This window comes from Micrasema longulum, unplaced genomic scaffold, assembly GCF_059751315.1.
Source record: "Micrasema longulum isolate JH-2025_06_02 unplaced genomic scaffold, ASM5975131v1 h1tg001716l, whole genome shotgun sequence".
In the NCBI taxonomy this organism is placed as follows: Eukaryota; Metazoa; Arthropoda; class Insecta; order Trichoptera; family Brachycentridae; genus Micrasema; species Micrasema longulum.
The window spans coordinates 202,876-230,537 of NW_028278894.1; the positions used below are offsets into that span (position 1 = coordinate 202,876).

Sequence of the window (27,662 nt, forward strand, 5' to 3'; positions counted from 1 at the left end):
ATGCAGGATATGAACTAAGGAAAAACTCTCTCTGTTTTTATAGAAAGCTTTTTTTTAACTTCACGTGAGCATTTGCATGTGATTACTTTAATGTGTATCATGATTTGTTCTCTTTATTTACAATTTTTTAAGGTAAGGCAATATTTGCATGAGATGCAGCCATGTCTGGTATCAGTGAAATTTACAGATTCCAAAATCAATCATTTAAACACCAAGTTTAAAATGTGTTTTTTAAATGCAATAGTGCCTGCAGCTGTTTGCCCATTGTGATGGACCAACAAAGCATGTTACAATGTATTTTAAAAAAATAATCTAAACTTAAAATCTTCATCTAAAACTTGTTACAAAAAATAAAAGACGTGGAGTATTTAAGAAATATGAATATTTATTATACATTTGATTATATAACGTAGCTTCATTATTTAATAGTATTTGTGTGTAATTAATGTATCAGGAGTTCCTGAATGATATATTGTATCATTATTCCTAATAAAGTATTGATGGAATACTATTTAGTCCATTGATTTAGTCTCCAAATACCCTAGACACATAATGTATCAGATAGTGTTAACAAGACAGGACATTTTTATTAAACATAAGTGTCGATCAATGGTGTAAGTACTTAGTAGGATCGAAAATAAAAGGAACTTTTAACATATATATATATATATAAGCTATTTAAAAAAAATTGAAATCAGTATTTCGAAAATGGTGGTCTTTGGCAAGGATTTGACGACCTTAAAATTTTCACCAGTCACAGATCAATCGAAACTTCTGTTTATTTAGTTATCAAGAAATAAATTATAATAAAATAACATTATTTCTCTAGATTTCTTTTATTTCATAGACTGTCATGGATCAGCCAAGAAATTATTCTACTTGCATAACTGGGTTAGTTGAACTTTGATCAAAATATCAATGAAGTTATAAAAAAAATCTAATCACCAATACTCAATTGATTGAGTAATCGCTTTGCTTGAGCAGTGCTGAGATGCAGATGTAATAATTAACGATCCTTTTTAAAAGCTAGAACAAATTGCAGCATTTAAGATTTGTATTAGATAAACAACCTCACAACCATCTAGTTGGAATTGCATTTTGAGTTATATTAAATCAGTCACTGTTGTTGCTGGTCAAATGATTTCACAGGAGCAGTAAACTAACCGTAAAAAATGGTATTAAGACGGGGAAAGATGGACAATGTACATATTATATTCGAGAATGTACCCAATTTAGAGATTCTTATTTAAAATATAGTCGACGCCAACAAGCCTTACATAAGCATAAACAATAGAATACAAATCATGTAGCCAACCTTTCATCGGTGAAAATTCATAGCTAAAAACAATCTATATGTACTTTATGTAAATAATAAATATTTATAAAGGAATGAGTTTGAACACAAAGCCGCTTGTTCATTTTTAACATTTCTAACCATAAAACTAAGAAATTATTATATTTATGTACATATTATATTACCTAAATTATGTATCATTTTTTATTAAAATTATTACTTATTTAAAGTATTCCAAATCATTTACCAGACATACTACAGTTCAAAACATATACAGAAAATAAAATAGTGAATAAAGCTAAGTACAGATGTTATTATTCATTAGTACGGATGATTTATTTAGTTCAATAAAATACCTGGAGGGCACTGACACACACGCTAACACTACTCTTAAACAATAATCTCAGCCATTGAAGATTATTACGAACATACATAAATTTTAATGTACCAAATGTACACTCCGTGGCCTATTTAAAAATAATATAATTTAATTATTTTATTCATATAATGCTGGTATGAGAAATTAAGTGTTGCATTTCATGAAGTCAATATGAATATTAAACAATGAGTAATTAAAAATCTAAATCACAAAAATTCTAATTCTTGTTCAAAGAAACAAATATTATTTTTCTGCAAAATGATTCAATATCCTTTTCCAAATAATGAAGTTGAAAGATAATTATGAAGTTTTTAATAGAAAAATTAAAATTTGGCAGAAGCATAGTAACAAAGATTTTTTCTAATATTTATGTGAAATGTGAACAAAAAAAATATATTTTTTTGGAACATTACAGTTCTCGGAACAGGTTATTCTAACGAGGAAGACCTGATTTTTAAATCAAATCGGTATAAAATGGCATATGATTAACATTTGAGGCACTAATTTTGTGATTTTATTTGTACATGTAATGATGTTAGACAAAGCGATTTAAATAAATAGCTGAAATAATGGAACTGTAACTATATGAATAGTGATAATATAGTGAAGTGTAGTATGTCGTAAACAAAAATAAAATAATCAAACAGTAATTAGGCATTAACACATTTTACTCTAGCGAATTTAACATCAACAGTTGTTTGAGGACTTTTGTTTGTGATGTTTCTCGTATTTCTCCTGCCAAGAACATCTCATCCACCACCGTGTATACTTTGTAGAAGTTGAATACGAGGTCCAGTTCACACACATTGTGGAAATATTCATTCAGAACTTCCACGAAATTGTGGATGGCTTCCAAATAGCAGAGGTTGTTGTCATTGACGTCTACACATATGCAGAAGTACAGGCCGGCATATCTTCTATACACTATCTTGAAATTACGAAACTGAAAAGTAATAAAACCTATTGAAAATTCTGGTAAACACAAAGCAAAGCTTCAGAATAAAACTTTTTGATGATATACTGGCGAAAAGCTGGCCATAGGCAACATAATTAATGTTATTAGTCGACAGGGTGGAATGTTAAATACTAACTGTAGAGATACATTTTTTTAAAGCCATTTTTTTGCAAATCTGAGGCAGGTATACATAATTATAAGATTGTGGAACAAACGGATGCAATAAGACCGCTTACACCAGCAAATGTATTATTTCTCATCTTCCATATTATTTTTAAGAGCTTCTTCGTCACTACCGAGATACTTATTGTAGTGGGATTAAATATGATTATTATACGTACTAACTGAGTAAACGTTAATATAAAAACAGTAACTTTTATTTTTACCTTTTTAAAAGTTTATTTTTATTATTCATCAAATTTATAAACAAAAGTTAACAAAATCTAGATCGCACCAAATTAATAATAAATTAAAGTTTATCAGCGTGTTTCTAATACAAATAAATAGACAAAGGAAATCGTCGTAAAAAATCAAATAAAGAATAAATAAAACCATTATTTACTTTAAAAAACAATACTACGAATTAAAAAAAAAAGTAAAATAATAGCCGAACATATTTTCAATCTTTGAGTCTTGATTTTTGATAATGAAGTCCTTTAATCATTTTCTTCTTTGCTCCAGACTGGTAAAGCTCTTTACGTCGGCGGGAAGCTTGTTAAACAGCCTCAGTACAAGAAGTTTTGTGCTCTGGGCTCATTTCATGGCTGAAATTGACCCAGTTCCAGGTTGGTGACTGAGCAGGGTTTTTCCCTCATAAAAGTACTTCATTATTAACTTAAAGTGGTATAGTTGCTTCAACGGAAGTACCCCACGATGGTTAAATAGGATTTCTTTAATCTTATCTTTTAATTTCGTCATTTACAATAATTATACTGAGAAGTCTTTTCTGGAATTGTAAATTCTATCTATGAATATCTTGTTAGTTCTTCCCAGATACATTTACTAAATTATTTATAGAAAATATTGTAAAGAAGAAATGGGAACCAGTAAGTTATAACTTGAATTTCTTTCATGTTTAGTTAAAATTGTACATTGTAATTCTTTAGTAATCTTTTTTGTGTTTTACTGAAGTGGTCTGCAACTGCGAGTGATTGTTACAAGTGAACATACACATCAACTACAATGTGAACAAAATACTGATAAACAATTTATTCTTATCTGGTGAACTAATATGTGGAACGTAACCAGAGAAAATGGGTGTACTAAAAGCCTATAAATAACTATATAAATCACTAGTTTCTATACAAAACGGAGATTCAAATATTAAAATTCCAATATTATCCAAAATGAAAACTAGACATTGAATTTAGTATTACTTACTTCTACAAAGTTTGTGTGTTTCGCGTCTCTTACTGTTACAACTGCGTGGACTTCTTCAATGAGTTTTTGTTTCTCATCATCATCAAAATTCATGTACCATTTTGCCAATCGAGTCTTCCCAGCACGGTTCTGAATAAGTATAAACCGAATCTGAAACAATAAAGAATTATGTCAAAATATGTTTATTTCTATTAGGCTGTGATTTTATTTTTATAACGAATTCCAAGAGTAGCTAATGAAGAACGAATATCACACATGTTCATGGTTTCTAATAAAATCAAGTTTTAAATCATATAGAAAAAATCTTATACCATCGCGATCGATTTGACACTTCCTCAACTCAACTTCAAAGAAGCGGCGCTGACGTACGCACGCAAAGTTTTTAACGATTGGTCGGAGAAACTCCCTAATCATGACCAACATTAGAATGTTAATATTTTTCTAGGGTATGTATTTGTCTATGTTTTAGGAACGTCAATTTTCAGCCTAGAAATCGACATTATGCGAGATCACGCGCATCACTATCTAATAACGGCAGTTTTGATCTATGGAATTGTATTCAAAATTTGAAAAAGTACGTTGTTTTGAGTTTGATGTGTGGTTTCAGTCTGCTTGTGATTTGTTTGATTTCAATTTAATGCAAAATATACGTACTAATTAATAATAATATTGCTCCCAGTTATTGTGAAAATGTTCTAATTTTATGATCGTTTGACATCAAAAACACCGAACCTTAAAATGACTACCAGGAGCACGAGAAGTATGTACAATACATTTTCAATGTTTGTTATGGGGCCGTCATAATATGCGAATGTATAATAATGTCTTTATTTTTAGGAGGCGCTTGTTTGGCTTCTATCGAGAATGTACGCGAAGATGATTCTTCAGCAATCACAAAAATACCCAATGTTAAGCGTTCTATGCGATCACGTAAATGCGGGACTACAACTTATAAAACGGAGAGTGAAAGTGTGCCTGAGCCCAATTTACAAGAGATACTCCACGAAAAACATGACAATGTTGTGAGTTCTCCCATTGCTTCATCAAAACCACCAAATGAACGTATCAGAAATACGCGTTCTCACAAGGAATCGAAGAACGTTAACACCACCATAACTGTTGACGTTGATGACAAGAAAGCTCAAAACAACAAAAATATTCAACACAAAGTCAATACTGCCGAGACCAAACTTCCTATTAAGATATCTACTCGAACGACAAGAAGAAATAAACACAAAGACGACGCCGAGGCAATCTTAGATGTACATGTGTCAGAAGCGATCTTGTCCAACAAAGAAAATGACAGTTCTAGTAATGACAAAATGAAAAAAAAGAAACCTAAGCAGGAAAAAAAGACGGCAGCTGCATCTTCAAAATCGCCAACCTTGACGAACACAGCAAACGATCTTCCAAAACCTTCCAAGCGAGGTTCTACAGATGGTTCCATCAGCAACGTGGCTCCCAGGACAAGGAGAGGAGCCAAATCCAACAGCAACCCTCCGTTGGAAGTCCGTTCACCGGTGATGGCTAAAAGACGGCGAAACAAAAAGCCCGACCCTAAAGCTGCGAGACAAAAATCTTCCAACTCTTCTAAAAATGTCTCAAGCGTATCGAATGAAACAACTTTTCACTCGATTGATGGAGGTATTAGCAAAGACGCCAGTTTTTCTTCAGTTAAAGATTTTGACATATCTGAATCTAAGCACTCTTCGGTTATAAATCTCTCTAAGTCTGACTTGCCATCAGCTAAGAATTATTCCCAGATTTTCAACGAATCGCTTCCTATCTTAGTTGACGATTCCATTACTTCCGGAAAAGGAAGTTCGAATAAAAAAAATATTTCCCCGGCGATTATCAATATTTCTTCGAAAGAAAATTCTTTATTGGAGCCGTCGCAATTTATGACGAGGTCTAAAAATAGTATCCGGATATCTGGAATTGAGGAATTCCCTCTTGCTAAAGTATCGGAGAAGAAACCTCGAAGGCTTGAACGGGAAGGAATATACGTAAAAGAGTTTGCAGCGCCCGATATGAACTCTACGTTCAACAAAACTGTCGATACTTCTCATAATCAGAGCAGCTTTACGCGGCGCCACGTGTTTTCCGCCGCAAGTCCTTGCAAGCTATACCCTAGGCAAGGATCATTAGGAAATAAAAAGAGTATCATAAATTGTACTTTCACTAAAACTCCTCCCAAATCTCTGTGCCGAGCGATATCAGTAGGGTCTGCTGGAAGGACGCCGATGCCGCCTCTCGACAAATCTCTTTCTGCGGACAAATTACCGGAGGAAAGAACCACACCCGCAAAAAGGTCCGCGTTGAACGTAACCCACTCCTTGGAGAAACCCAAGAAACTAAAATCTCCAAAACCGGTGGAAATTTCTAAACCCAAGAATAAAGTAGAATTTTGTAACTCGACTAAAAAGCCCCCTTGTTTACCGAATGCGGGCAAAATTATCAAGTCTAACTTAAAAGGATCCGGCAAAAGCTTTGTCATGTCAAACACAGGTTAAAATACCTCTATTTAGATTATTTAATAACTGAATCAAACAATCGAGACTTTGCAGATTATATAAATATGTTGTTATGTTGTTACAGTGGCAAGACCGGGAACTAGGAAACGATCACTTACCCAGAGTGATGCTGAGACACGGGGAGGGAAGATACGCAAATTGGCCCTCAAAGAGCCAAGCACTACTTCAAATCGTTTGATCAAACTTAAGACTCCTGTATCTGTTGGTCAGTACCTAACTACAATATGACAAAACTAAATGTGTTTTTTATAGAAGAAATAATCTGGGCTTATTTACCACTCATTTGTTATTTCTAGCTTCAATTTACAGCATAAGTCGTCCCTCTCCTGACTAGCTATTGTCAAACCATTTTTGGTTGCTACTTGCTACTTGCCAGTGTAAATTAAGATTCCTAACTATTGTCAAATACAAGTTAGTCGAGAAAGATATGAAATATCTTAGATCAAACAAAGAAACTCGCTCATAAAACATTGTTACTTGCTACCTTCTCTTCTCCTTCTTCACGTGTCATGTTGGGTCCCCATAATGTTGACGACCACTTGGGCGAAAGCTTTCCTGTCAAACAACTCCTCCGCAGTTCTAATCCTGGCCCATTCTCGGATGTTTTAAAGCCAGGAAAGCTGTTTTCTTCTGACCCCCTACATCCCTCGATCTTTCCTTTCGTGACAAGCTGAAGTAGACACATTTATCACCTCTCAACACATGGCCAAAATATGAAATCTTACGGAGCTTAACGGTGGCGAACAGTTCTCTATTCGTATTGGCTCTACGTAATACTTCATGTTGGTTATCATTTTGGTCCAAGATATTATTAACATTCTACGGTGGATCCACATTTCAATTTCTTCAAAGTGGTTTATGAAATTAACTTTAAGAATCCAAGCCACTTGGCCATTCGTTGTCTCAGCTTTAGGTTTATTTTCGGTAATGTTTATTGAAAACAGCGGTTCTAAAGAAATTTCTTTAGTAAAATTAATTTTAGTGATGCCTATTCTATTCAAATTGTGTTTGTTTTGGTGCCTCGCCTGAACTAGGTAATTTTCTTTAACAATACAATTATTCTTCAGGTAAAAACCTGTACAGCGGAAGGGTAAATGCCTCGCTGTGCAGTACGACTCCCGCTAAGCCAGCCGAAGCACGTCAACCCCCATCGGCGTCACGGAAGATGCCGGACTTTGCGTCTCTCCACAAGAAACAGTTTGCGCAGATGGAATCTCTGGTACAGAACAAAGCCAGGAAAGAAGAGAGGGCCCGTCAACTGCTCTTCTCTAAAACTCTTCCCGAAGTATTAAAATGTAAGTGATATTTTTCAAACATTATTTATTTATCTTATTATGCATATTAAGTTATCACATTTAATGGATATATTACTCTAAGTTACTATTTTTCAATTTCGAACCAGCCAATGACAGGTAAATGCATTCCCTTTGCTAAAATGTTCTCCATCTCTATTCTAACATGTTGTTCTTGATAACTTCCTTGGGGGTATTCCAAAATATTGTTGATCAAATCTAAATCATCTGGTCCAAGAAATGAGTTGTTTATTTCCAAAACCTGCCATCTTCTTACCGAACTATTTTTGAGAAACACGTTTTTCCATATCAGCATTCCCTTTCTTGTAAATGCCTGACCAGTGTTTTACAGTGACAATAATACCTATTGAGTACACGTGAATAATAGAACAAAAAGATAAGAAAAAAAATCCCACATAGACATAACCCGTGCGTGAGTATACATACATGCACACACACACATCCATACACATATATAAAAAATACACAATATAAATATTTAGCACAATAAACCGAAAAGTGACATATTTTGCTAGCAATTTAGCTAAAGAAATCAAGTCCATCTCTTTCCATGACCCATTTTTTAGAATATTTTTTAAAGGTGTGATTGGTTAAACTTTTCATGTCTCTCACATTATTAGTAAATACATTGTATAGTCTGCGAGTGAAGAAGAGTGCATGTCTCTCCTAGTCTAGTCTTACAGAGGGGTACTTTTATTTTAAGGCTAAGCCTCTGACTGGTTCAAAAGAAAAAATGTAAAATAATAATCTTATTTTCATCATGAATATGGAGGAATAACAGTTTTTTTAATTACTGATACTCCTCATTTGAGGTTTTTTTTTCTAATGGTTTAGCTGTGCAATACACATTCTCCCCTTATTATGTACACATATATTTAAATTCTGTAATAAATCGGACATTATTCAATCTTGGAAACAAATAATTAGGTGACGCTGCGGCAGACCCGAAAGTTACATTTTTATGGGCAAATGCTCCGATACTCTGGCCGCTAAGAAGACTGCTGGTGTGGTTTGGAATGATTCTATGTTGGATGTGGCGGCATTAGGAATAAACCTTAGTATTTGAAACTAATTTACAAGGGATTTGGCATATATTGCTACTAAATAATTATTTTCGAGGGTCACAGATTAGTATGCTACATTTCTTTAAAGTTCATAAATTATCTACTAAGTTGGAGATGCCAGTGGTTATTTGAAGTAAACAACTCCAATATAAAAATTAAAAATATTTTCAAGCATGCTGCTTACAGGTGGAGTAATTCAGTCAGATAAATCTCACCCGCATCAATAAAGATTTCAGCTCTTTTACTTCACAAAAATTAACAGATAGAAGAGATGAAGAAATATGGAAGTTCAAACATAGGCAGAATGATAAATGTTACAGTGTGTAAAGTGGCCAACTCAAACAGTTAACGACAGATCATAGGCCCTGTAAATGCCTAGACTTCCATATTCCCCTCTGTAATAAATGTTCTTCATCCCTGTTTTAATATTTTAATCTTAATAACGCCATATGGAGTGAAATCCAGTCCTTGTCTACAAACATAAAATATTTTTCATCGCAGATATGTTTTTGGGCCAGTAAAATCTCTTCATTATGATGTTTTAAATTCTTCTTTGAATTTGAGTGGATTTTCTCTCAATCAGGAATGAGGTGGAATTCAATTTCAATGCAAAAATCATCAAATGCGGCGCGCATACATAAGCCGTTACTTAAAATATTTTCCTTACAATTTTCTCATCATTTATTCACACTTACCTATTCCATATCGATACCCTAGTTCCATAGGGAAATAACTCAAAATAGCTCATTTTGAGTAACCAGCACTTTTTTTATTGTATTTTATTTATTTGTTATTTTACAATGTATGTATGACTTTTTTCACATTAATGACAGTGTTCCCTAGTCAAATTTGACGGATTTTTAAAATTGATATCTGGAAAGGGAGTGTTTCTTTGCCATCTAGCATCATTAACTCGAAATTTTAGGATTTTGAGTTATTTCCCTATAGAACTAGGGTATCGATATGTACCATCTCTCAGCAAGTACAGCACTGAAATAAACGCATGCTAGGAAATAAAATTAAAAAATTATCAATCAAATATGTTTATTTTACAAATAAAAATATGGATGCAGCAAAATAGCTAGATTTCTTATCTTACAATTATATTTGTTAGAGACTAGTTGATCATACGATACAATACAGTTTCCTTGTTGATTGACCAAAGTGTCACTCTGTACAAGAAAGTACAGAAGGTTGTGGTACATACAGCAATCTATACACCTACTCTAAAGGTTCACCCACACATAATCTCCCTAGAGCTAGTAATTATCTCTCGCTTCACCACAAGAACTTGACAAAATACTTTATACATCTTTCTAAACCCTCGACGCAACCGGAACAGGTTAATCATTTCATGGAAACATATCTAGTATCTTCTATCTGGAATGCGCCGTATGCATTTCCATCGTCTTGTCTTGTTCACGTTACTTTTTAATACTCGTCGATAGTTCCCATTCAATATGCCGAAGCTGACATTTTTGCTGGAAAGCTTGCGTTGATCACTAGCTATTTCCCTATCACTCGATATTAAAAGAATAACACCCAACTCAATATTATTATCATCTATAAAGTAAATTTTAAGTTAGTTTGCTAATACATATACAAATCTAACAATTCCCACACATCCGAAGGGGGTGTCTTTTCTCAGTGAACAACGACAAAGTAAAAAAATACACGTATTAATTCATTTTGTACAATAAATATTTTTCAGAAATAAAAAATAAAATGTTTAATAGTAAATATTTGAAAAGATATCATTTTACAAAAAAACAGTTTTTTTATTTTTATATATTGGCCGTAATTTTTCAGCTGGTGAAATATTACCATAGTGTGTAGAAATAATTGTAGTATTAAATAATGACGTTAATTCTAATGAAGGTTATCGTGCCTAATTAATGTTAGAAATATATGTAAGATAGTTAATCGCACATCTGCCGAAAGCTTTGCCAAGATAGTGTTACTGGCTCTGCTTATGTTTTAGTCTCGCGTATCCCAGTAATCAAATATGTACTAGAATAGTTGAGATCGTGTATAAGTTGACCAGTTGACCGATATTTACCCCGTACCTTCCCAATTTATTGTTTAAATGCACACAAATGTAGTGGAATATTACAAACTTATGTCCTAATAAAATGTAATCTATAAACTTTGGTACACAATAACAATCCACGCAGCATGTCACATATTTTAAACTCTCTAGTTCCCACACATAAATTGACATCTATTCAAATAGTGACCCAATTTGACATAGTATTTAATGTGGCCGAAGCAAATGTGACATATCTGATGCTTCCATATACAAAAATACATATTGTCACTCTACAAATATTACAAATGACTTGCAGACTTAAACAATGCAACCGCTCTGGGCATAATTAACATTACAAAGTATTTACAGATACAATAAAAGATAATACTTGGTTTATCTAAAAGACAAAAATAAATACATATGTATGTAAGTAATCCCTTGTAGGGTAATAATTTTGATTAACATTAGTTTATATATACTAACCGAAGCAACTAGGGTTGAAAACATTCTTTTAGATTACTTAATTCGTATTTTCTACGATCAGGACAAAAGTTTATCGCTAATTTAGGTGTTAAATTAATCAAAATCACAAGCTCTAAATATATTCTACTAATAAAAAATGCAATCCAATATAAAAGTTTAGTAAACACAGCAATACACTCCATTTTCCTTCATTTTATTAGAAATACTATAATTATATATACATTAATTTTGGATCAACTGACATCGGCACACTGCGATATTCTATTTTTGATATAAATCCTAATGTTCCTCTGATTCTTCCTTTTAACATTGCAAATTTGACATAATGTCCTTACTTTGTTTTATTTTAAATACGTAATAACTACTTGGAATTATCAATATTCAAGTCCCTTTCTTACAAATGTTACCCATCTGTTTATACTTATTATTGGTCAGTATTAAACAAACTCTCCACCAAATCATGTTATTTGGCTGATTCTAGTCGTGTTAAAAATTGTAATTGAAATCTTATTAGTCTTAAATGTAGATATGAATGCGAAATTAACAAATATGGCAGTATTTTCTATATAGTCTCATTGGTAGTAAATTCATGTTATATTTTAACAAACTCTGCAATATGTTGCGTAGTATATGTACAGTTGCTAACAAGACCATGAAAAGTTTAATCATTTTTACACACAGCTGAATACATAAACAATATTCCTCACATTTATTGATATACTTATCTTCATATTTTCATCAGATCTTTTGAAAATATTAAAAACATAATTTTGCTATTTTTTATGATATTATTTAAAACTAATACAATAATTATTTTTTAAATTATTTCGTAATATGTATTATTTGAAAGTTTAGATAAAATAGTAGATTACTATGAAAAATTAACTAGCTTTCTGAAGCATTTTTGAAAAAAGTGAAAAATATGTAACTCCACAAAAACATAAAATACTCGAATAATTTTGTTTGAAATTTGTGATGTTTGACACTTAAATATACTTAACGTTATAATTTAGTTTTGAAATTTGATATTCATCTATTGATTGTATTAAAAATGGACGATTTAAATACTCATTTTGTATTTTCTTTAAAATTCAACAGAATAACGCGCGTACAATATCAACATTATTAATATTGTGTTGAGGGAAGCACAGATATACATGACAGAAATATTTTCTATGGTACCCTGAAATATTGTACAAATAATGCACTTTAAATCTTCAAAACCATTTCGGACACTGATAGTGTTCTTTCGGGCCGTTGACACGTGTCATTAGCATTTCTTGCTGAAATTCTATCTGACATGTCAACAAGAAATTCTAATGCTGCACAGCATAATGGCTCAAAAGAATGCTTTCATTAATAAAAATGAAATAGGGAAAATAATCTACCTCATTTTGGTTATCTTAATTTTAATCTATTTTTCCATATTATCGTGCCTGCAATACCGCTCTGCTTACTGAAAAAGTTTCTTATTTCATTTTATTAATTTTCTTGCAATTATTATACTTTTCTCATGCTGATCGAGTGTTATCGACGTGTACTGTTTTAAAGGCCTTTTATTATACCGGTGCTGTAAATGTGATGATTATAATGTTAAGCATTTGTTCAATAATGTTTGCCATTTAGCGCTGTATGTAAAACGACTCTCCAATACTCTTTAAAAGATAAATTACCAAACTAGAATTTTATTAATGTCTCGATTTTTTTTTTCAGCAAACAGCAAGTCAAACACCAAGGACAAAACTTTGAATCCTTTCAGCAAAGAATCTGCTGACACGGGCTTCACTCGCTTCGGATTTAAGCTTGCGACAGAGCCGGTCAAAAGCGTCGTAAAGGCGAGTCCCTTGCCGATTGCCGAGACCAGCAAAAGGGCTGAAGCTCGTAAGGTCATCATGAGGGAGGACAAGATGTCTATCGTCGAGAGGAAGAGGATAGAAAACCGGAATTATGTTCGGGGGGTTCGCACCAATAGGAGATTTGAGCTGCAGATGCAATCGAGAAATATGGCGGCATAATCTCTTTGACTCGCGCATCGGTATGCCCCCTTAACTTTTGTTATTTCAATTAACAATTCTTAATTTAATTGCGCTTTAACTCTATAATATTTAAAATAATTGTTAATTTTAATTATTGATCAATGTTAATTATTATACGCTGACTTGTACTATTCATAAAAAATGTGTGGGGCTAGAATTTTTTTTTTTTTACATTATTTCTATTTTCTACTCTTAATTTTTACATTACTAGCATCTGATTCTAATGTATTTTGATAAAACATAGAATATAAAGCAAATTGTTATACAGATTTTGAGCTGCTTATTTATAATTATTATTTATTTTAATGTTGGATTATGGCAAGCAGCCTCTGCTGATGCACCTATATCATCATATTTTGTTTGCGATAACCTTTTTTCAGAAGAGGTTTTTTTTATACTAATTGACCGTGATGGAATTGTCAATAATTGTTGATAAAATAAAAAATACGTTTAGCAAATTAAAAGTTAATTTTTTTTATAGCATTATTAAATTAACTAAATTTGTGGAATTCCACAACAAAAAATTATTTTTTTTACAATTTCAAACCCGCCATTTTGAAATGTTTTGTAGTTTTATTTTTTTGTGTATACACAATATTTAAAACAATAAGATAGTGAAATATTACACTGACTGTAAATTTACACACTTGCACAAACTGTATTTAAATTTATTTACGTCACAAGTTATCAAACCAGATATTCTTTGTGAGAATTTGATTTTTATTTTATATCTATACTTTTTATTTTACACTCAATATATAGGGTATTTGCCCAGATTTAAAGGTGTTTTTTTCCCTTAATTTACCGTAAATAATTCAATTTAGTTCATGTTCTTTTGAAATTTCGGAAAGGAATACTAACATTTTAAATCGTAAGATGTGATTGTGTAATCACACGATTTTATCAATGGTGGTGTAAGGATAATCAGTTTAAACATATTTATATTTTATAGTGTGAGCATTGTTTACATTCTGGTAGAACATAACAGATAGGAGGTCCCATGGAGTTGGACAATGAATAATTCGTTGTTGTAAAAACAAAGTAATTTTGAAATTAATAATACCCTTATCATCCTCATTTTTATGTTGGTTTTTTCTAAATAATTTTAACATTTTTGAGGTAATTCAATGTGGCATTTTTTAGACTTGCTAATAAAACTCAATTAACTAAAACTCGAAAAGAAATAAATTGTAATTAAAAATAAACTTCGTTTATAATAATAAAATTACTTTTATAGTTTTATTCCACTTTTATTTATAATTTTTTACCAGTGACCGGGTTTTGTCGTGAACAACATCGTCAGACTGGTTTCAAAAATGTGGTCTGGTAGACTGGTCAAAAAATTATAAATAAAAGTGGAATAAAACTATAAAAGTATTTTTATTATTATAATTAAAATGCAGTTCCACCAAGAAATGTCAGTAGAAAAACTAAACTTCTTTTGTTTATTAGAAAATTGATTGTGGTTTTTCACAGATTCTATGCAAAACAGGCTGGGGAAAGGAAACAAACGAAAGAAAACATAATCAAACCCCCATAGAAAACTGCATATCACGGGGTAATTACTACAACTGGGTAACATCGAAATCAGGATTTTTGAGTTAACCATTAATAACATATTTTTATATTTTTCTCAATAAATGCTACAAATAGACGAGTCGAATCATATGATGATTTAAATGCATCATGATTTGTCTATTTGAAGCATTCATGGAGGAAAATAAAAAAAATATATTTGCACGGTAAACTCTTAAATCCTGATTTTGAAGTTACCTAGTTGTAATAATTACTTATGATTTCATATAAGCTTTTCTGGTACCTACATTAAAGAGACGAATATAATCAAATGTATGTAGTTTTAATTAATTATATAAATATTTAGAAAAGGGGATAAAATATTTTTTTAAAAACATCCACATATTCGTAAAGTAGTATTTTTTAGTCTATTATTTGAATGTTAAAATAATACTTGTTTGTGTTATGTAAAGCTTTAAATTTGTAATAAATATAATAAATATTTTACTAAAAAATATTGTAAATATTATAATCATACAAATTGTTAGACAAAGCAAATGGAATAATGTGGTGCGATACAAACCACAATTATGTTTCCACAAGTGATTCATTCTATGTAAACGTGTACTGTGTTTAAACACACATAACGTCGGCAAGATTGTGGTTCGAGCTCTACTACATCTGTACTCTCCTTAATTTTACATTCTAATAATTAATCCTATTAAGTTAATCATTTATTTGTCAAAACCAGTAAGAAATATTTTGTGTAACACACCCGAAACATTGGCTTTAATTATTGTAACCAAAATAATTTTTAGGATGTTAAAACGTGTTCTCCATCGGGCTGCTTGAATTTAAAAACCTATTTATAAAAAAATAGGTGATCGCCACATTGAACGGACTTCTGACTGACTTTTGAAATGTTCATCGTTAAGTATTTATCGGATTTGGTCATGCCATGTTTTTCTCGGTTTTTTATCCATCAACGTTCGCATCAGAAATCGTTTTGGCTGTTATTTTTCTCTTCATGTCCAAACCAATGCAGCTCCGCTTTCTGGATTTTTTTTATAATACTCGTCTGAGCCTCGCATACACTGCACTGATCATGACATTTGTGCACCTATCATAGATAGTTTTACCGCACATTCAGCAGAGATTTCATTTTGACGGCATTTAGCTTGCTATCATTCTTGTTTTTCCAATTCCACACACCTAGACTTCATTGAAAACTATTATCAAAATAAAAAATGGCAGAAATTTCGCAGATATTAATAAAGTTATTTATTTATACTGATACACTTTTAAACCTGTAAACGTATTGTTTATTGAAAATATACTAATTAACTCGGTGAATCGACGGTTATCAAAGAACTGTCTTACATAATTTATTGAGGGTCAAGATTACTACAGTTTATATCAGCGAGACTTGGTAGAGATAAATACTCTATGGGGCAATACATACATTTTATTTACATTACGATTCTATGTTGTCTCTTTTCTGATGGATGTGTAGGCAAAGTTCTGACATACATTTGACATTGAATACTAAGTATTATAGGCAGTAATGAGGTTAATAGATATTACGAGAGAGAAGGTAATATGGAAGACATTTACATGGCTGACCCGTCATTTGCTGGTTTGAGTGTTCACCATTAGACTTATAATATTTATCAATCTTGATCAATCGGATTGAATCAGGCGTGCGTGCACGCAGCATTGCACAACAAACAGCGATCGGCCTACTGTCTGTAATACAACTGACAAGCTGACTGACTATCTCGCTTCGGGACTCGGGTGACCGAGGCGGTCGTCGTAGCCACATCCCCACACCTAACCCTGACAATAGCTAGATAGACAGGTAAAGTCACAAATACTGGTGAGAGTCTCTTAGAATCGAAAGGTATCATCTGATTTTGCCGGCAGTAAATATTTTCAAGCAGGTAGGTAGATAGTTTGCACGTCTTTTGTTTGTGTTGGGTTATTTTTACAGAAAGCTTAGGCGGCAGAAAAGCCCGCCCGGCTAAACAATCGGGAAGTCTGCGGCGCCCGGGGACGGCAGCCCCGCTCGCCCTGCCCTCGAGGCGGCCCTGATATTGACTGTGTTTAAAACAAAGACCGCAATTTAGACCGGAATTTTTTTAATTAATTTTATGTGTTTTTAACCGATTATGTGGATGTTAGACGCATTTTGGCATTTGGTAAAGGATTGCATCAATAGGTGCTTTGGGTTTAAATACTACTTGCTAGAATATGTATAAGACCTATGTAATTAGTTAAAAACACATTTAAAATAATGAAACTCCTTTTCCATAATGAGGAACTTCAGCCCTATGAGAAATTCGATACAAAAAAAGTTTTCTTGCGCGGGGTAAAAATAAGAGCATTAAATTGTAATGCAACTTGAAATTGTACGGAAAAAATAATAAAAACGCACTACTTTGAATGACGTCACTGGTTCATATGAATCAACCTATGATCTGAGAGCTATGGAAGATTTCTGGTCTGCTTGTCGTTTCTGGACCAATGGGAAGAACTGAATGAGAATAAACGGAAATGAACCTCTGACATTACACGCAGAGTTATTTCAGAAATACAAAACTTTAAAAAATCGTAGCGCTGATAAAACTATATATAAAAATTGAACAATAAAATTTTTGGCTTAATTTAATAGTCTATTAACAAACAAAAAAAAAATTTAAAAACCGCTGAACTTCCTCATTGTAGTAAATGTATTTTAAAGTTTTTCAGTGACAGTGGTAATTTTGTTTTTATATTGATGAACAAATCTTAGGGATCAGTGAATGGATTTTTTAATTATAAGTTTAAACATTTCTTGCACTGCTGTATTAACAATTTCATATGGGCTTTATTTATAACGTAGCATTATTCTATGGGTATGAGCCCATTATTTTAAAAGTGGTTAAAATGGATCTTTTTTTGATATTTCAGTGTTTAATATACACAAAAGCTGAACTGAAACTTAGATTATCCTCTACACAAATTATTTAAACTAAGATCAGCTTTGTTTTCAAAGTGAATAAATTGACTTTTAAATCCCAGTTTGAATAACTCCACAAAATAAACAACTTATATATCTCTTTCATTGTACATTCGTTAACTAATGTCTCCTACATTTTAAAATGTGCTCTTTTAATTCCTTGATATTTTCATTTGTGTTGATTGAAGTTTAACTTTTTTTTTTAATGTAGTCAACCCTAAATAAAAATATATTAGAAAGTATTCAAATGGTACATTATGGTTGTATGTACTTACAGTACATACAACCATTCAAAATTTTTTATTAACTTTGCTTATGTGTGCATAGCAAAAAGTTTTCATATAAATCATTCAAATTTGCATGTTTACTTGGTTCACTAGCACTATAACGCAATAACATCGGTTTATTAAACATTCAAATGCACTGTACATATGATTATAATATATAACTTTAGATTTATTAAAATTTGAAACAGGAATGCAAATTTTATATAGACATGAAATTAATAATAAATTTGGGCTCCGCTGTGCTTAATTTTTTATCTCTTGTAAGATTTTAATGGTTTTTTTTTATTAATCTAAGAAATACATACTTGTATTTCAAAGATGTTAAAATTTGATTAGATGTTTGGACAAAACTAATTTTGTTTGAAAATATGCTAGGCATTGAAAATTATTTAACACATTTTGTAATAGTGAAATAAAAAACTAACAATAGAATGTATGTACATAATTAAGTTTTTTTTTAAATAAATAGTAAAATGTACTAGTGTTTCATTTTAAATAGCAAAATCTGATTTGAGATTTTTCTAAGCAGGATTTTAAACATTGGTAAAGTTAGTCTGGAACAGCAGCTACTATGCATGACGTCCGGAGTTTGATTCCCAGGTCAACATAAAATATTTATTTCAAATGTTTTTACCGCAATATTTATTATTCCCTGGACCAGCACGTGAAGCGTAAGATCTTGCATTCATGTAAAAATTGATTGAAGTACATTGAATTTTTATAGCAATTTAATTTATGTATGGAATTCTAACGACAATACATCTGAGACTCCGATAATTTTACTCCGTTGGAGGTTCTGCCTTAACAAATCTATCCGATAAGATTTTATGTTAATAAATCTGCAATTGAAATTATAATTCCTGCAAGATTTTCCAGAATGACAATTATTAATTCAGTTTGTATAAACAGCTTTAAAAAAGTCAAAATAAGCTATATGCGATGTAATGCCTGAGAAGCTTGGCTCACGAGGGGGTGTTAAGGGTTCAACTCCTGTTGACATCGCAATAATTAAAAAGTTATTTTTCTCAAGTCTGGGTATTCTGGGCCATGTTCATCACTGTTATACGTCTTAGCCTTTTTGAAAAAAAAAAAAAACAAATTTAAATACACAAAAATACCTATGAAATCAGGAACACAATATGACAGTAGCCAACGCATGATTCAGACATTAAATTGCATAAATGATTAATGGGTCTAGTGGTAATGTTTGAATAAGCAAAGCACACAATATTAATAAACGTCACTAGTATCATGAGTGGGCTGAGTGAGGATTATAAAACCCGCAATTACTAATTATCGCTGGTTGTACTAAGGGGTTCTAAATGAAAATATAATAGAAAATAATTTGAGTGAGTAAATTATAACGTATGAAATAATATACAAGAGCAAAAATGCTTTAACAAAGTTTTAATCGTTTTTTCAGCACAGAAAGCACACAGGGGGATCACATACCCAAAAACTGTTTTTAAGACGGAGGGTAATTCATATTGGTTCCACTCATGCTGATAAATTATTATTTTTGTCAAATCTACTTTGAAAGATTTCAATTTCATAAATGGCGATTAAAATTAAATTTAACTCTACGGGTTTCATTGCCCCTTTTGCTGTGCATTTGGCGGTTTGTATGGAAGTCTATGTTGGATATTGTCATTCTTTCATCATGACCATATTACAATTACGAGAAAAGTAACAAAAGCTGTGATTAATTTCCTTGTATAATCCTGTTACTAAAGTCCATTTCAACTGTGGTGAAAACATAATCAGTTTAGATTAGTATTTGAAAATTTAATTTACCAACGCTCTTCATGCAAGGCACCAAAATATGAATTCCATAACCATGCAATTGACACAGCTTATTTCAAAGTTTAGCTACCTCAATTTAATCTAGTCACATTGAAAGGATTGTTAGTACTGCATTTGTCAATTTTTGCAAACACCAAGGGTTCGAAACTTCTTCCCTTCGGAAAGGACAGCACAGAAATATTAGTTCAGTTCATACTAAAAAACATTGGGCTCCTTTGACATTTACCAAATATTCTACAAATTCTCTAAAAGACGTTGGGAACGTCTCTAGACATCCTTCGATGGTCAATTCAATGGCACTTTATTGAAAGTGCAATTGAATATTGATCCGCCTCCTGGGGTTTGTCGCTGTGACTAATGCTGTCAACATTTTATTTTGTTCCAAAGTTCTATTTACCATTCTAAAGGAATATTATTTTTTTTAATTAGCCATGTCTTCTCTTTTAAATTTTGGGATTATATTAATTAAGCTTACATTTTGAGATCAGTTATAGAACTAATTGTTCATTTAAGTCATTGTTAATCATTATTACATTTTGCAACATTGAAACATGCTACTATGAGATAGTTAAGATTGACACATTTTTATCATGTTTTCTGATAACACAATTGATTAAAAAAAACAAAAAAACTGGTTACAGATAATATTTTATGAACACTTATTGAGGCAACCCTGTGTGATTACATATATTAATAAATTATCTATCTGAATTGTAAAATTGCAAGTCTTGGTAATCTGGTGATTCTGAATGTTTGTAATTGTTATGTGTTTTTGCTTGGAATATTTTTTTATATTTTCGAAGAGACCAATATCTTAACAGAGACAGAGGAAATAACTTTTTGATAGACAAGTCAACTGAAATGATGGAATTATTTGGGAAACTGGAAATCTAGGCATCTGCCATTTGGCAAGTTTAAGTGGCTGCTTTACGCAATGTAATATTTATCATTACATCTGTTGATTTTTGTGAAGTAAAAGAGCTGAAACCTTTATCGATTTGGGTGAGATTCATCTGACTGAATTATTTCACCTACATACTAGGCAACGCCAGAAAATATTTTTCTATTTTATACCTCTTGGACCGGTTGATTTAACCAACAATATTTTGAGCTTGTCCAAATGTTTGTAGACAAGGACTGGATTTCAAATTGGAGTGAGGCTTAGATTATACTGCCTGCTTGATCTCAATTAATTGGGAAAGCATAGCAATTTGATAATATGAATCATAATGTAACATGTAAGCTTCCCTAGAAAAAATATTGAAAAATCAATTCAAACTCGCGAAATACATATTATGCTTCTGCTTTTAATATGCTCTGTGTCTGGGCGGATTAAGAATACAGGTTCTGTGTGTAAAATAGAACAAGAATCCTGTGCGAGTGCTTTTGACTCGATGGCTACCCCCAGGTAAAAACCCTGAATAAGGAGATCGAATGAGGTAGGGGCTGGAGTACTCGCCTACCCGCTTGAGAGCATATGTTCAATTCCTGGGAGGGTCGAAAAATATTTATTTAAAAGGTGGTTCTACACTGCAATATTTCATGTTCCCGGACCGAAAGTGCACCCAAAGTGTAAGGCTGATCACCTTACCTACATGTAACAGATGATCGATATACACTGCATTTGGTGTACCAATATAGTATTATGATGATGTTTTTATTATAATTTTGGTTGGTTTTTACTGTTATGTAGACACCTTAACACTTACAGAAAAGATAAGCCAATACATATAAATACCTGCATAATGGTATGCATGCATTGTTATCATTTTAACATATTTACATAAGTGCTCAAATGGTTCCACGTGTAATTCGTTAATATGTAGTTGATTTCATTTAAACATTTTATTTTACCAGTCAAAATTACCAAATAAAATAAACTTATTCATTTGGCCTTAAAAATTGTGTGTTTTTACAAAAGAAAACCTGTTGAAAAGATTTTGGTTTAATTTATTCAGTTATTTGACATTTTGTACATGCATATGTGTACATTGGTAAGCTTATCGCCAAATGGTAATCACTTTTAACCAACGGAAAAAATAAAATAATATATATAATTTTAGTTTGCAGTAGAGCGTTTAATTTAGACCTCCGAATGCGCATTGTACAATACTAAGTCTTCTCAGTACTATTTTACGATGTCGAAACATGGACACTCACCCAAGCCACTTCAAAAAATATCAAATCCTTTGAAATGTGGTGCTACAGGAGGATATTAAAGATCTCCCGAGTGGACAGAGTCCGAAATGATGACGTTCTCCGATGGATGAAAAAGGATAAAGAGGTACTGAAGACCATAAAGAAAACTCGAGTACTTTGGGCATGTGACGAGAAGCGATAAATGTATCATTTTAAGTGTCATTCTACGGGGAAGGATTGAAGGAAGACGCAGTGCAGGTAGAAGGCACATCTCTTGTTCCATTGCAGAACTCAGTGCCAATGACTGCTACAAAGCTGAGTTTGAATTGGTTGAAGACCTCCCTTATTCACTTGATTTAACCTCCCGTGACTACCAGCTATTTCCATAACTCAAGGAACATTTGCGTGGAAATGAATTTTTGGATGACAATGAGGTCGTGTGCTGTGTAAATGATTGATTGGCAGGGGTTGGAAAAATATTCTACCGGGAGGCTATAGAAATGTTGGAGCATCGTTAGAAGAAGTCAAGAAAGAATACAGAAGAATAAAAGTCCAAGGGGACTATGTCAAAAAATAAAGTACAAACAATTTTTCTCATCCACTTGGAAATACGTCAAGGGTGAAACATTTCAATCAACCCTCTTAAGTGTAAGAAATATTTCAGCTTAGTGTTAAAAACCCTTCAATTTTAAACCAATCCATAAACATTTATTTATGTAAATACAATAATAATTCTGCAGTTATTGTTAAACTGTATTTAGTTTTAAAAAAAAACTATAACCGATAACTATTTGACTATCGTATTTCCGACTTTGATTTTAGGGTACATTGTATTAATATATCTAATGATTTACAGGCAAAAAACAGGTAAACTCTGATCATAATTATGTTACTTTGGTTCGTATTAGTAAAACTGATTGTTGTATGAATCATATTGTGTTATCATACCACTCTAATCGAAAGTCCTTATCAGCCATGGGAAATGGTTAGTTTGCCTATTTTAAATGTGAGTTTTTTTTTTGTACAAGGCTATTTATTTATTTATTTATTGTGGATAACTTATATAGCGCCATTTTCGTAATAAAATACCTCAAGGGCGCTTTACATGGTGATTCTATTGTTAAGTTAATTTAATTGAAGCTTTAAATTTGTAATTTAATTAAAATAATTCATTTTGTTGTCACGTGCTACGGATTTATTCAAATGATTTAGAGAACAAGTGGGTTTTAAGTTTTTTCCGAAACATCACTTCACTTTCACAGCCTCGCACCTCTGCTGGGGATCTTTACTTTTGTACAAACGTCTACAGCAGCAAATAATTTAATGTATGATAAAAACATGACTGGGTTTTATTTTTCAAGACCTAGTTTAATTTACATTTAAATTATTTATTTCAGTCTACCGGTTATAGTATTCTTGGGACAAAACTAAAGTTTGGAATTTCATTACATGATCCAGGAATAACAGAGATAAGGAAGATAAAAAACCACAATGTCATCGTTAGAAAACCACAATGTAAATATTTTAAATTAGGGATTTTGAGCAAGAGTTATGTAAATTATTATTTATGGTATTAAGATTTGATCACTGATTTCGAATTTTCTATATGATAAGTTTACTTATAATTAATTTAAAACTGTATGCCTGTAAAAATTGTGGTCTTAAGATATTAAACTATGAAAGTTTCTTGATAACTGAAAACTGGTCAGAAATAATTCAGTTATACAACTTAAGTATTTTGATTTATTATAGAAATAAAAGACGATCCAGTGACAGGTTTCATCGCTTTCGCGACATTTTCGAAACTGGTATCTTTTCATATAGTTGTGAATCCTCTATCCTTACCTCTGTTTTGAATAAATACACTGAACTCCTTAATAAAGATACCAGTCTCGAAGATGTCGCGAAAGCGATGAAACCGGTCACTGGATATTCCAAATTTGTGGATTGAACTATCACTCGTCTTTTATTTCTATAATAAATTACAATGAACTTCCATCAAGAATTTTCACTTACAAAGTTAAGTATTTTGAGTCTATTTTTTTCACTATAGTATGTTTGTCAGTTTTACCTCCCTGTAGTGCAATTCTGAACGTTGTCTAGGGAGTAGAGAAAGCGTTGCTAGTACGTAATTAGTATGTAAATAACGTGCTAGCAACATTTTATTTACCTCCTAAAGAGCGTTCAGAATCGTCTGCTGGTATAATAATAACCTTTATGAATGACAGTTTATGATCCACTAGATAAATTATTAACTCTAAAGAAAGAGCTGAAAAAAAAACACTGTAAATGTTTATTACATATTAATGTGCAAAAAAAATTTCATTATTTCAAATCTTACATGGATTGCATTTTACGTAAGGACAAGAATCAGTGTAAATATGTGAATGTGTAGAACAGATTTTAAATTATAGTCTTCTGATTTTTTTAGGATTGCTTGTAAATTTAATAATAACATTTTGGTTTCAACACAATCTAAAAATAAACAAGTATAATGTTGTGTTGTAGGTATAATATTTACATTTACAAACAAATTTCTGTTTTATAAAATAATAATACGAGAAAATGGGCAAGATTTCTTAAAAATAATTGTCAATTTTAATCCTATTATAAATTATTTTAGACACATTTCTCAATTTTGTATGGATAAGAAGCAACGTAAATAAAATATTATTTATTTTTGATTGAAGTTATCATGCATACTTTAAAACATAATATGAAAATACAAGATTATTCATATCTACTGCAGGTAGAGGAGAAATGCAAAATAAAAATAGAGATTAAGTTATAAAGACATGCCACAACCACCATTTCTTGAATCACAAATCCACATAGTGACAATAATGAGATATACGGGATAACACAATAACAGCGTATCGAATAAACTTGTAAAAAGTTAGTACTTTATTGCAAGGAACCATGAAGTTACGAGTTATTTCATTAAAATATTATTTTGAATATACAGTTTACAAGTAAGCAGTAGAAGTACAGATTTTGCACGGTAAATTATCAGTTTAAGGAATGTGATTTTACGTCTATTTTAAATAAAAGTTTGTTTCCCGGGCGGTTCAATCGATACATAAACTATAAGCGTAATGAAAGTGATACATTAAAAAATAGATTAATAATAAATTAGTTCTTATTCACAGCTTTAACAAGTGTGTATGTATACGTAGCATAAACACTCGAAGGATAAAGTTGGGTACGATAAGTACCTCTCACAGAGGCAGTCGTCGCATCGTCGCATCGACGCCGAGCGGAACTCGAGCAGCGGGCGAAGGTTCGTAACTCGGACGCCGGCCACGTTCACCCTGGCGCGAATGTCGATAATACACTCTTTAGGTAACTGAACGCGGTAAACTAAGGAGACCTTTACCTTCGGCCTACAGGGCGGCCGAGTCAGCGGCCATGAGCGGCGACAGGGGACCCGCCACGCGGCGCCCGCGCTCCACCTCATAGTGGAGCTCCAGCCCCGGCCGCCGGGGGCCCTCGTCCGGGATGAAGGCGGCCACCAGCAGCGCGCAGATCACCAGCAGCGCTCCGAACACGAAGGGCGGCCCCGGGACGAGCCTCACGTAGCGCGCTTCGCCCTCCGTGTAGTTGCGGTGGATCTTGTTCCCCAGGTGGTCCTCGTTCAGATCCACGTGGAAGAAGTAGAAGATGACCCCGAACATGGCCGGCCCCAGGCCGTTACACAGGCCGCGCATGCCCGTCACCATTCCCTGCACCACACCCTGGCGGTCCACATGGCTGTTGACGGACACGAAGGCGCTGATGGCCGGGTACGTGATGGAAGACACGGAGGCCAGCACCCCCGCCGCCCACATCATCCACGTCTGGCTGCCGAAGCCGTACCACATGAGCTGCAGCATCTCGAACAGCAGGCCGATCATGATGGTGTGCTTAGCGCCGAGGGAGCGCATGAGGAAGCCCAGGATGACCTGCGCGGCGATGCTCAGGATGCCGACGGTGGCGATGAACACCGCCACCTGCACCACGCCGAAGCCCATGACCAGCTTGAGATACACGAAGATGCACGAGTACTGCCCCGCCTCCGGCAGGTACGACAGGAACACGGTTACGCACAGCATCAGGATGGTTTGGTCCTTGCCGACCTTGCGCAGCGCGGCAAAGGGATCCGCCTGCTCCCAGCTGATGGGCGCCCCCCACGAACTCGGTCGCACTTTCTCGGGCAGACTCTCGGGGACGGCCACCAGGATGAAAAACACGTCGAGGATGGCGATGGCAGTAGCCATGGCCACCACGAGGGTCTCGCTATACACGTCCATGAGGTAGGCTCCGAGGGCGGGGGAGATGACCATGCTGGCGGCGAACGTGGCCGACACCAGGCCGTACGCCCGCGAGCGGTCCGCCTCGGACGTGACGTCGGCGACGTACGCGAATACTATGGAGAACGTCACGGCAAACACTCCGCTGATGCTTATCATGGCGAAGAACCACCAAGTGTTTATAGTCATCAGGGGAATCGGGGCGCAGGTGAAGAATACGGTGATCAACAGAAAGAACTTGCGACCCCACACATCGGACAGGGCACCGATCAAGGGAGCGCTGAGAAATGATAGAATGCCCTTGATACCCATTATCAGTCCATTCATTAAAAAGGTATGATCGGGAAACGTCGCATTGAGCACGGATATTATAGGCATCGTCAGAAGTCCCCACGCGAAAAACTCTAAGAAAATAACCACAAGGGCATGAAAAACACTCGGATCTCCTACTCCGGACATTGTCATGACTCCGTCTTTTATGACAGTTTTACGGTTTCGAATCACCATTTCGACTTCGTGTTTTGAGGCCTTCGTGGACGTCATTTAAAAAAGGGATTTTGTTATTTCGATAACCAAATTATCACACTCCCGACATTTTTTATTCCACAACGAATTCACTCCCTCGCAACACAATCCGCCACAAAAAATTTAAGCGTAACCACTCGACACAACCAGAATCAGACATACCAGAAAACCATAAACAAAATTTAGTTTGTAGTTTTGATTTTAAAATCTTCCGTTGCCATGTATAAAAAAAAGGAATTATAATCGTATGCCGAATATGTCATATTATGTTTCCATACATTTTTACTTGGTTAATTGTTATTATTATTAATTCATAATTATTTAGCATTAACAATCTTAATAATGAATTATTATTTAATTTAAGAACTTTTTTTTTTCGTTTTCATGTTGTATTTTTTTATAACTCATACCACCGATATTTTAAAGTGATTAAAATTTCTTCATATTTTTACATTAAATTTACCACTGGCCGGTTGTAATTTTTTTTGCATGTTTACATACTGCCTCAAGGAAGTTAACTTATTACCATTAGCAGGCAACAGTTATCTATTGCCGACCGTTACATGCTGGGAAATCAGTTCTTTGTGCTACATTTAAGGTATAAGAATCTCAAGCACTGTGAAATTTCACCCTTTTGGG

General features: G+C 33.3%; 3 protein-coding genes across 3 annotated transcripts; 1 reads left to right on the plus strand and 2 right to left on the minus strand.

Annotated features, from left to right (window-relative positions):
* Positions 1 to 364: 364 nt before the first annotated feature.
* AP-2sigma (adaptor protein complex 2, sigma subunit) lies at positions 365 to 4,459 on the minus strand. The gene is made up of 3 exons (XM_088237419.1): positions 4,320 to 4,459; positions 4,009 to 4,158; positions 365 to 2,616 (listed from the first exon to the last, which is right to left on the minus strand). Exons 1-3 carry the CDS (start codon positions 4,320 to 4,322, stop codon positions 2,341 to 2,343), a joined length of 429 nt encoding a protein of 142 aa, XP_088093545.1. The 5' UTR covers positions 4,323 to 4,459; the 3' UTR covers positions 365 to 2,340.
* A 96-nt stretch (positions 4,460 to 4,555) lies between these two features.
* Positions 4,556 to 14,560, plus strand: LOC148274235 (uncharacterized). Its single transcript, XM_088237417.1, has 5 exons — positions 4,556 to 4,768; positions 4,846 to 6,516; positions 6,607 to 6,747; positions 7,610 to 7,837; positions 13,145 to 14,560. The coding sequence occupies exons 1-5, from the start codon at positions 4,747 to 4,749 to the stop codon at positions 13,444 to 13,446; spliced, it is 2,364 nt and encodes a 787-aa protein (XP_088093543.1). The 5' UTR covers positions 4,556 to 4,746; the 3' UTR covers positions 13,447 to 14,560.
* Positions 9,950 to 27,215, minus strand: LOC148274236 (solute carrier family 71 member 1). The gene is made up of 2 exons (XM_088237418.1): positions 23,480 to 27,215; positions 9,950 to 23,238 (listed from the first exon to the last, which is right to left on the minus strand). Exon 1 carries the CDS (start codon positions 27,039 to 27,041, stop codon positions 25,593 to 25,595), a length of 1,449 nt encoding a protein of 482 aa, XP_088093544.1. The 5' UTR covers positions 27,042 to 27,215; the 3' UTR covers positions 9,950 to 23,238; positions 23,480 to 25,592.
* Between the last annotated feature and the right edge of the window lie 447 nt (positions 27,216 to 27,662).

Excerpts from the sequence above, each read along its gene's own strand:
- AP-2sigma (XM_088237419.1), bottom strand. Across the intron at positions 2,617-4,008 it reads AACACACAAACTTTGTAGAA|TTTCGTAATTTCAAGATAGT; the intron begins GTAAGTAATACT and ends ATTACTTTTCAG.
- LOC148274235 (XM_088237417.1), top strand. The coding sequence starts at position 4,747 with ATGACTACCAGGAGCACGAGAA. Across the intron at positions 4,769-4,845 it reads GACTACCAGGAGCACGAGAA|GAGGCGCTTGTTTGGCTTCT; the intron begins GTATGTACAATA and ends CTTTATTTTTAG. Across the intron at positions 6,517-6,606 it reads CTTTGTCATGTCAAACACAG|TGGCAAGACCGGGAACTAGG; the intron begins GTTAAAATACCT and ends ATGTTGTTACAG.
- LOC148274236 (XM_088237418.1), bottom strand. The coding sequence starts at position 27,041 with ATGACGTCCACGAAGGCCTCAAAACACGAAGTCGAAATGGTGATTCGA.